Source organism: Rhagoletis zephyria, unplaced genomic scaffold, assembly GCF_001687245.7.
Source record: "Rhagoletis zephyria isolate East Lansing unplaced genomic scaffold, Rhagoletis_zephyria_1.1 Rzeph_scaffold_00301, whole genome shotgun sequence".
NCBI lineage: Eukaryota > Metazoa > Arthropoda > Insecta > Diptera > Tephritidae > Rhagoletis > Rhagoletis zephyria.
The window spans coordinates 141,967-153,147 of record NW_016157385.1 but is presented as its reverse complement, the minus strand read 5'-3'; the positions used below and the strand labels follow the sequence as shown (position 1 = coordinate 153,147).

At 36.1% G+C, this 11,181-nt stretch overlaps 1 protein-coding gene across 4 annotated transcripts in view; it reads right to left on the bottom strand.

Annotated features, from left to right (window-relative positions):
* Positions 1-2,399, bottom strand: part of LOC108358833 (sulfotransferase 1 family member D1-like) — a 5,022-nt gene extending 2,623 nt beyond the window's left edge. Inside the window, exons 1-5 of one of the 4 annotated variants that reach the window (XM_017610323.1) lie at positions 2,316-2,399; positions 1,061-1,386; positions 826-958; positions 447-771; positions 321-393 (exon numbers count right to left, since the gene is read on the bottom strand). In XM_017610323.1, coding sequence (XP_017465812.1) covers positions 321-393; positions 447-771; positions 826-958; positions 1,061-1,383 — 854 coding nt within the window. In that variant the 5' untranslated portion in view covers positions 1,384-1,386; positions 2,316-2,399. Of the gene's footprint in view, positions 1-320; positions 394-446; positions 772-825; positions 959-1,060; positions 1,513-2,178 lie in introns of all 4 variants that reach the window. The other 3 variants (XM_017610324.1, XM_017610322.1, XM_017610325.1) reach the window with 3 other exon arrangements.
* Between the last annotated feature and the right edge of the window lie 8,782 nt (positions 2,400-11,181).

Sequence of the window (11,181 nt, the reverse complement as noted above, 5' to 3'; positions counted from 1 at the left end):
TGTTTAGTTCACTAGATCGATTCAGTAGATCAATATCTGCAATTTAAAAAAAAAATCGTTAAAATCCTTGCTTTTTTGCGGCAGTTATAAACGATTTCACCAAAAGTTGCTATTAAGAGAGAAAAAAAGAAGCGTTCGTACTCAAAAAGAAAAAAATTCATTATTTGAAAAATTCACATTTGTGAGCAAAAAGAAAAAATACGTATCTCCTTAAATTGTTCAAGGAACAATCCCTGCGAGTTTTATCGCAGACTTAAATTCACTTTCCGCCGGCCTGGGTGATTTGAGATGGAATGAGCTATATATATTAGAAGTCTTACTGAAAATTGTTGTCGATGTTTGATCGATATCCAGTATTTTTAATTATATTTGTAGGATTCACCTGCTGATTTGCTGTGACAATGAATGTTTACTGCTTTGGAATTAAATTAATATATATTAGTTACCTCGCATGCTCTCGAACGATAGATGGCTTAAAAGTTTTTCCATCTGCACTTCCGTCAAATCTGGTTTCTCTAAGAATTTATTTAACCGTGTTAGGACACCACGCAAATCGCGTTTCATCTCTTCATAAGTGGTAAAGAACACATTAGGCTCCGAACGCATTTGCCACATTGGAAACACATGAGACCAGTATGGTGTGTATGCTGTTTCAGAATTCAAAAAGTCATCTATGAAGTCATTCATACTTCCAGTGTAGGCACCCTTGCCGCGTAGAAAATGACTATAAGACAGTACCACGTCCTTCGGGTTGCGCGCGCAGTAGACCAACTAAAGAGAAACAAGTTTTTGAATATGCATCAGAACTTCCCGCGTAAGGTGCACCTTCACTTTCTTTTGCCATATTTGACGAGGTAAACAATGGACCGGCAGATGAGATTTGATACAACGCGGCGATTTTAGCTGTTTGGCCGAATAGATGCTATCTGTATGAAATGTTTCATACAACAGGCTCATTCTCCATGCAAACGTAATTAAAAAAAATTATATTTATCTCAATCACACACCTTTTAACATACATTTGTGCATGCGTATGTATGCACTATAACATCTTGCTTACTCGATATAAACGCTGCGATTAGTCAAATGTGTTCTACTATCCTCTTCATAGTCCAAGTTATTGAGAAGCAGCCAAGTGGCTTCCTGTATCCAAGTTGTTCCACATTTTGGAAATGTTGCTATGAAAACGTCATCGTCTTTCACTTCGAAATTATAAATTTGCTGAAAATGTTTCTCAAACCCAACTGGCAGGGTCATCCAGGTCTCTGCCCAATTCCATTTTAAAGGTATGAAGTCTCCATTGGTAGAAATTTTTACACGTTTGATCATTCGACGCGCTATGGCGTCATCAGAAACATCTTTGGAGGGTTTAGTGTGTATCATGCTCTAAAAATTATGATAAAAGGACCTTTACAAGCAAGTATATACACTTTGCCTGGTGTGTTTCGGTAAGAGGCTCGCGAATTCGGTATACCATTTGCACGTAAAAAATTAAAGCAAAAACAAAATTGACTATATGGGCATTCCCATGGTGGCGCACGTGACAGTCGTACGATTTCAATGTGATACAAAAAAGGAATACCATTTGTTTCCTTTAACTTTTTAGACCATTGTATAGCACGTAATTAGCTCTATATTTAACCGAAAAATTAAATCAATCGAACTGGTTGGTCCTGAAATAGAAGCATTTAAAGAGAGGTTCGTTACGTGACAAAAAATGGAAGTTGATTTTTTCTTTTCTTGCAAAATCGCAAAACTCTGCGAATTGTGGATAGCTATTTTGATGAAACTTATTTTGATATGATTTGGAGCAATTCTAGTTGTTTTTAGAGTTTTTTGAATTAATGCAAATTGTTTCAATTCTCTTTTACAACCCCAAGTGTGAAACGTGACGTGACGTGGCGTGACGTGACATAAATTTCCATCGTTATATTTTTGTTAATATTGCTTTTAAATGAATTTTCAACGCAAATAAAACATGTATTTTATGTAGAATATACTTTATATTTTGACTTCAGCGCCTATTCAGGGTCAATTTATTGGAAATCTATGATTTATTATATTTCAACCACATACGCCAAATTCGAACCAAATCGGACCATAAATACCGTTTTTCGAGATATCTCGACCTTGGCACCACCTAGGAAGACCATTTTATGCAAACATGATTCTACTTACATAGCCAGTATATATTTTAAAAAGCAGACAAATAAATACGTTAGATATAAAACTTTTATTTTTTTTTGTCGTGGTGGACCTTCCGGTGGAAACACCCATATGTATTTTCAGAAATTGATGTTAATTAATGCACTTACGTATACATATGTATGCAGTTTTTGTGATTACTAAGGTTATTTATAGTTTGGATTTTGTAGAAGGACTGAATTGCCCTTAAATAGATGAAATGAAACAAAGTGCATTTGATTGTATATAAAAAAGCTTTTGAGATAACAAAGCAATAAACTTGAGCTTTTCTTTTCAATAAATTTGGATTTGCATATGTGCATACTAGGGATGTTTCGAATGTCATATTTCTCACATTCACGAATGCGAATTTCGGAATGCGAATGTGCGAATGCGAATGTTAGGAATAACATTAGAAAAGCTATAAGTTTAAGCCATCGTTTTCATTACTTTAAAATTTTGTAAATTATTAGAACATTGAACGAGTGCTTAACCTATACAGTGTTTTAATCTAGTAGTCAAAGTTCAAAAGGAGAATATTTGGGGTATCCATAACGGTGTCGTATGTGTCGTATTGTTGTAAGTCGTAAACTTTAAACGGGTAAAAATATATCAAGGAGGCTTGCAGGGGTCCACAAAAATCATATTATGATTTTTCAAAGTGCTACAAAAAGCTGGTTGTGGTTTAAAGTCCTCTAAACATTTATCTAAGCTTTTTTTTCACTGAGATGAGCTCGTTTTTCTTTAAGATAAACCCTCAATTGAGCTTTAATTTCACACTTCTTAATGTCTCCAGATTCTACATCCGAGCCTTCGCTTTCGCTGGTGGAATCTAAAATTATTTCTAGGTTGCTCATAAGACTTTGACCAGTACTTGTTGAAGGCTCATTAGGGTTGCTTTCCGTTTAGCGCCCGAGGCTAAAAGCCGGTTATTGTCTGCACCATGGTGAGACAGACTTAGAGCCATTTCAACAATATTAGAGTGGCCTCTCTGCCCATGTACACATTCGCAATTTAATGCGAATGCAAATGTCGAATGCGAATGTGTAAAATGATGCGAATTGTTCGCATAACGAATGCGAATGCAAATAATCGCAACATACCTGGTGCATACTACATGGAATACGTACATATGTATAAGTGCTTACATCCATATATACTACATATGTATGTGTCTGATGCAAAAAGTATCTGAAGCATTACAAGTGCAGCGCATTTTCATTTCAATAAACTTATTATATGAGGCTGCTGTCACGCTAATGATTCTAAAATCCGGTACATACCCAGATGGAATTTTTTTTTTAATCTTTGAGTTGTAAAACAAAACAATTAAAGTTGAAAATAAATACGTTAAACGAGATTTTGATTTTAGTTGGCAGGTTCCTCGCGGTGCCAAAGGGACACTAGGTTAGGTTAAACGGGCAGCTCTGCGAAGAGTTTACTCGGAGGCCGCGAAGACCCATTGCGATGCCCATGGGGGGTTACTCCAAGCCTATCCCTACATGTCTTCGAACCATTTTGATTTTTTGGAGAATCTAAGAAGTCCTTCCAGAGGAGCTTTCCCAACGTATCCAGGTTCTCGAAGAAATTGTCCCCAAGAACTTCAGGCGTGTTCCTCGAAATGCTGGACACTCACAAAGGAAGTACTGGATGGATTCTAACTCCTCTCCATCCCTACAGACTCTACAGAAATCGTTATGCGGGGCTCCGAACATGGCGGCCATATGGTCAATGGTCCAATGTCCCTTTAGGATTCCTGTGAGAAGCAGTGTTGATATTTTAAGAACAATTGTACTTTTTTCAGTACAATTAATTTCAAAAAGTACAAAAGTACAATTTGCTGATTTTAAGTACAATTTCAACATCAACAAGTAAGAATGTCTAAGTTCGGGCGGAGCCGAACATTAAATACCCGGCGCAAGTATTAATTATATGTTTTTTCACCCTTCCGAAACCTTCCGCTAGATGGTAAGCCGGGGTGTATCAATTTTGAGTAAATTAGCGTCCTTCAATTTCGAAATATTGAAGTTTCAAGCATTTCTTAAATTTACCGTTATATGAGAATCGGCCGTTATTTTAGTCCGATTTCAATAATTTTCAACGTTTTGCTTACATGTGGCAAGCATAATAACCACACCGAGTTTGGTACAAATTGGTAGAACGGTTACCGATATACTTATATGTGATCATAAGTGGGCGGTGCCACGCCCATTTTCCAAAATTTTACCATAAACGTATTTCTTGGTAAAGAATTGTTGCAAGCATCAATTTTGAATAAATTAGCTTCAATATTTACTGATTTATCGAAGATTTTGTATTTCTCTAAATTACCGTTATATGGGATGTGGGCGTGGTTATTGTCCGATTTTAAAAAGTTTCGGCGGTTTTTTATGCTGTACCAAGGCCAACAACTGTGCCAAGTTTGGAAGAAATTGGTGCAGCGGTTACCAAGATATACACATGTAACCATAAGTGGGCGTGGCTACGCCCATTTTCCAAAAATTTATAATATTCTTATTTTTCGTCTAAAAATTATTGTAAATATCAATTTTGAGTGAATTATCTTCAGTAGTTACTAAAATATCGCAGTTTTCGTATTTCTGGAAATTACCGTTATATGGGAAGTGGGCGTGGTTAAAGTCCGATTTCGCCCATTTTCAATACCAACCTACCTTGGATTAAGGGAAACCTACATACCAAATTTCGTTGAGATATCTCAATTTTTGCTCGAGTTATCGTGTACACGGACAGACGGACAGACGGACAGACGGACAGACGGACGGACAGACAGACATGGCTTAATCGATTTCTTTTTTCATCCTGATCATTTATGTATACATTTGTATATATCTATCTCGATTCGTTTTGGCTGTTACAAACAACCGTTATGTGAACAAAATTAATATACCCTTGTGCACAAGTGCGCTCGGGTATAAAAATTACTTTTTGTACCAAACGCACAACTCTCCTCTAGCACTCTGATTCTTAATCCGTTTACATTTAAGTAAATCTCTTCCAGCACTTTGATTCTTAATCCGTTTACATTTAAGTAAAATTTTTGGAATTTTTTCGTTTGCGGTGTTGCGCACTTTCTTCCATATAACGCATGTTCGCATTTTATTTTATATGGATGAAAATGCGCAACACCGTTTTTGATGTTATTTTTTCTTAATATTTTAAATAAAGTTTTATTTGTATAGTTTTTGTTAAACAAAGAGCTATACTTAAAAAAAAATAATAATAATTAAAATAACTTGGAAAAAATATAATAAATAGCCTAAACCGGGTGACCGTAGCATTTTGTCGCGGGGTGTACTTTTAAAAATGTGAAATATAATTCAGGAATTTATTTATGTATAATTTAAGCTTAATGAAACTTAGTTTAACTTAGCGGGACTTTCTGACAAAACTGGCGATGACTTATAGGATAGCTGATGAGATCTCAATGATAATAATAAAAAAAGGATTGGCGCTTACACATATGTTAGTGTTGGCCGAGCTTCTCCTCCGATTTGTGGCGCGCGCCTTGATGTTGTCACACAAAGAGGAGGGACCTACAGTTTTATGCCGACTCCGAACGGCGATTGTCTTTTATTAAGGAGCTGTTTTTCATGGCAGAAATACACTCGGAGGTTTGCCATTACCTGCCGAGGGGTGACCGCTGTTAAGTAAAAACCTCAGTAATAAGTTACGTTAAATTAAGCCTACACTAACTGAAGCTGTACAATGAATTGTACAATAAACACACTGCAGTAGACAAAAAAATTGGTTTTGTTTGGTTGCGGGAAAAGAGAGGTAATACATTGACGGAAATGGTGAAAAGTACAATTAAACCCCAAAAGTTACACTTTTTGTCACTGGTGTGAAGCCTAAAGTTTGACTTTGAAAGCCTTAACAGACTCCTTGTTCTTCGTTCATCGAGCCGTGGCCAGAGCGATTGCGATACCCTGCAGGTGTGCAGATTTTCCCACCTACTGTTGGTAGCTGCCCTGGTCAGTCTCTCGACTTCTGAAGACAGAAATCGCAGGGGAAGTTTTACGATTTGGATCGCTTCCCCGAGCCCCATCTCAGATCGCTTCCTAGCACATTCGTCCGCTTCCTCATTTCCCGGGACAACCCAATGTCCCGGTACCCAATAAAGATTGATTATGTGTTGCTGTAGGGCTTGTAGGGATCTTCGGCATTCTATAACGCATATCGAGTTAGCCGTTGATCACCCTAAGGCTTTGATAGCCGCCTGATTGTCAACAACGAAGGTAAGTTTAGATGGAGCTAAGTCAATCATGCCCACCAACCTTGCCGACATATGGATTGCATATATCTCAGCCTGAAAAACACTGCAGTGATCTGGGAGTCTGTAGGACTCTCTCAGAGATAACTACTGAGAGAAGACACCAGATCCTGCTCCGATATTTATATATTTTCGAGCCGTCCGTGAAGATGGGAATTTCGTCATCGCTGAGAGCAATATTAAATTCACAGTCACTTCTGTCAGAAAAATGTCAATTTGGAATAAAGCTTAGGAGGAGACTTGCCCTATAGATTATCGTTAGCTGGGGGGTTACCGTGGCGCTTGCTCGTTGTAGCATGGCTTGAAAAAACCATCCGGACCCGGAGATTTGTAGGGTTGGAGGGATCTGATAGTGCAAGCTACTTTATCCGCAGTGATGATTTCGTCAACTGGACTGCCTTGCCTATGAGTACTAGGGCAGAGCTTCCTAAAAAAGGTTCCGGGCAACCCAAGGGTTTCGTAGAAAAGTCACTGGGTTTCCGCGAAATTAATTTTGGTATGAACAAGCAAGGCGATCGGTTTGAGTAGCACACAGAAAGAAAAGTTCTATAAACAGCTTGACCGAGACGCAATTATCTATTTTCAAGTATACAAAAGTACTCGTAGTTGGTATGATTGCCGTACTGAGTGTCATACCTAGATAAGAGCGCTTTACAGCTTGTTTTTTGACGTAGAATACGTCTTACGTTTCGATATGGAGGCTATGCTCAAATGTTGTAGTTGTATTTTTAGAGCTTCGCGAAAACGCTTATTGCACGAGAACTAGTGAAGCGATTTCAAAGAAAACTTTCGTTTTCGGGAAATAGGTTCTCTGAAGCAATGGAAATATTATAGGGTACAAACTTTATAAAAATTCAACAAATATTGAGCATTAAAAAAAAATGTTGAAAAAATTTGCAAATTTTTTTTATTACCAAAATGCCCGAAAACCGCTCGAATGATTTTGTTTTTTTTTTAATCGAAAATTAAGGTGTATTCCTTTCGTTTGGTATATGGAAAATATTGGTTGATATATTCAAAGTATGTTTACTTTATTCAAATATATGGTCATAAATGCGCTTCCATACAAAATCACGTCGTCATCAATTTGCAAAACGTGCATTTGTAAAAACAGATGCTGGCAGACACAAAAGGATACCAAAAATGGATTGCGCAGCTGAGGAAATATGTATAAGCCAGAGGCGGGAATTTTTGTATGTCATAACTTTACCGCCTGAAAACTAAAAATCGGGCTGCTGAAAATATACATTTCGGGCATTTTGTCAAAAACTGGTCAGTCGATTTTGTTCTTAGTTTCCAAAAATCTAGCCCAAAATCTTAGCTTTCATCTGGCATACAGCTAATGTCTTGGAAAACTCTTGTTGTGGAGATATTGCTATTCAAACTGAAAAAATGTCGCTCCAAAAAGGGTCAAATGGTTAAAAATTAACATATGCGTCTAATTTGGTTACTTTACGATATAAAAATAACATACCCACTTCCAAAAAAATTGCTGATTCCCCGATTGCCACTTAAACCGAAATTCCCTGGAAATCGGGGAATTTCCCGCGAGTTGACAAGTTGAACGATGCAGCTGTGCTAATCAGATAGAAGTAAAACTTCTTAAAAAAAGCACATGTGTGCGCCCCTCACCCGGTAGAAATCTTAACAAAAATTTAACTACGAGGCAATCAGACGAATACAGTTGTTAATTGTATCTAAAGTTGGTACCAAGTTGATAAGTTTTTATCATTTCTCATAATTTTTTTTTTATTTTTAATTTTTTCGAAAACAAAGGATATGATCATTAAGGGTATTCATCAAACCTTATAAATGCATTGTAAACCGTATAAACTTATAATTGTGTAAACCTTATAAATGAACTGTCAAAATTTGAATGGAAACTCGTTTACACACTACTGATAAATTTCTCTAGCGATTTCACTGAATAAACTTGATAAACTGAAGCCAACGCAACTCTGTCGCAACTCTAGCTATGTTTTCTAGGGCAATAATCGGGATCCGCATAAAAATTTTGCACGCAAATTCAACAACAACGATATGATCCTGATAGAGATTTGGTTCAATTATTATCCGTTCTGTTTGTTTTGTTTCACTGATAATTTGGCCGCAAAGAATTCATACACAAACAGACATTCTGCAATTGTTTCTTTTAACTTGATTCAAATAAATAGCCTTTATGTTATATGTACATTTATTTAAATAGATATTATCTCGTAAATATAAATTTTTCCCATTTGGTGAGTTAGTTTCTATAATTTCTTTATTCTCGTGCTAGTAGTATAAAGTTAGTGGTACTGTGCCCTATAACCAAAGAAAACACGACTATTGTCACATGTGTGGATCGTTCATGTAACAGAGTGCGTAAACTTATAAGATTATCTGCTTGATAAAGTTATCGGTTTAGATGAATACCACTATTCTTTTTCGCTCTATTCCGTATTCCTGTTTCAATGGACAAACCGATTTGAATACATAATTTTTTAGATAATATTTTTAGCAATTTGTTTGAGAAAAATAAAACATTTAGATTATTCTTTGTATTTTCATCGATTTTAAATTTGCTACCCCAAAATAATTGATATCAAATAAAACACCTCTTTGAGGTAAAATTTTCGAGTGACGAAAGCTGAACTAGAAACACAAAATTTATGATATCAATTTCGTGACGAAAATTATACGCATTTTTTAACTGCCTTTGAAACGTACGGAAAATGTTTTTTTTTATCTATTCGGAACGTTGCGAAATTCCGGTCTACTGCTAGAAACAGAAAATAAAAAACAGAACTTTTGCAACGATTCGTATGAATAAAAAAAATTTCCCTACGTTTCAAAGGCAGTTAAAAAATGCGTATAATTTTCGTCACGAAATTGATATCATAAATTTTGTGTTTCTAGTTCAGCTTTCGTCACTCGAAAATTTTACCTCAAAGAGGTGTTTTATTTGATATTCAATGACAGGAACACTAACTTCCTCGGATGGTATCGATGAATGCACCGCAAAAAGAATACCACCGCCGATTCTGCCCTCGCGGTCACTCCTGTATATTTGATATTGGTTTGGAAGAATTTCGGAATTAAAAATATGAGGTTTGAGCCATGTTTCGGTCAAGGAAATAATAATATAATTGCAGTCAAAACCTTTTAAATATAAGTCAATTAATTTGGTATTCAAACCTCTAACGTTTTGATAGTAAATAACTACTTAAATTAGACTTGCGAGTTAGTTTTTTGAATCCTAATTAAGATTAGAAATTTCAGCTACGTTGTTATTACTTTTAATAGGTTTATACTCAAACTCGCGAACAAACGCCCCGGTCGGCTAAAATGAACTACTTAGTAGTGAATCAAAATCTTCGGCATCTACATCAATTTTAAAAGATGAAATATTGCGATCGTATTTAAATTAAAACTTACGAATAAATACACCTTTAGTTCTAATTTTAGTCGATATGTATGACTTTATATCATCCAAAGAAGTATCTTTAGCAAATCTAGAGCCAAATATTGTTCTTCTCGGAGGAATTACAACCAACTTTTTGTTAATGATGTCTGATGTGCGGGGCTCCGAATTATTCGAAGGAAATAAGTTAGACGGTGCAGCTTCAGATGTTGATGGCAACACTGTTAAATCAACGGTTTGATTGACGTTATTATTTTTAGATGTAGACCTAGTTGATATGGCTTTAGATAGCGGAGGTTCCAATGCCTGAGGGCATGGAGAAGAAATATCTTTCAAATGAAGCAATAGATGTACCTACTGTGATCTTTCCTTGTTAATTCGCCACTTTTACAATTCGTAGTAATATTTATGAACTGATTTCTAGGTAGATGCAAGATCGCATCATCGCGTATGAGGTCGTCAGACAAACTTAAACCCATCCTTCATTTAGACATCGGAAAACTAAATTCAAATAACTTAAACATAGGGCCAAAGCAGACCAACCACACGGGGTTTCTATACATTTCGGCTGGAGCGCCACCCATTGGGTCCATTTTCTGCAAAACCGTTGCTTACCATAAAATGAATACGTGTTATGAATTTCAGCCTCGACTCCAGCGGCACTCATCGGGTCAATTTTTATCAAACGAATTTTCCGTCATACAGGTATATAGCCCACATTTCAAATTCGAACGAAATCGGTTAATAAATACGATTTTTATAAATAGCTATACTCCAGCACCACCTAGCGAGTTTTCTAGTAGCATGTAATAGGACCATATACATATGTATCTCAAATAACCTCCGACAATCAGACGGAACTCTATTCAGTTGTTTTTGAGTTTTCTCCGAACAACAAAAACGGCTATCATATTATGCAAATAGATAGGTATGTAGATAGGACAGTCTATAGCGAAACCTGAAAAATCAAAGCTCCATTCTTTTTGAAAAATTTAAAAAAAATTCTTCGAAATTTTGACATAAATTTTACCTTTTACTAAAATTTAAAAACAAAGTTCAATGGAATTTAGAAATCTAAGAGAAAATGGTTCCCAATCGAATGATACTTGCGCGTTTACGTAAATATATATCCATCCAGCCTTTCCGATGATTACCACTTTTCGCCATAAGTACGGTATTGATAACATATGTACATATGTAGCTATGTCGAATTTTAGGAAGTTAGCGTAAAAGGTTCCAGTGATAAGCTATATGAGAAGTTCAGTTTGTATGGAAGGTGCCACGCCCTCGTTTCCAATGCATT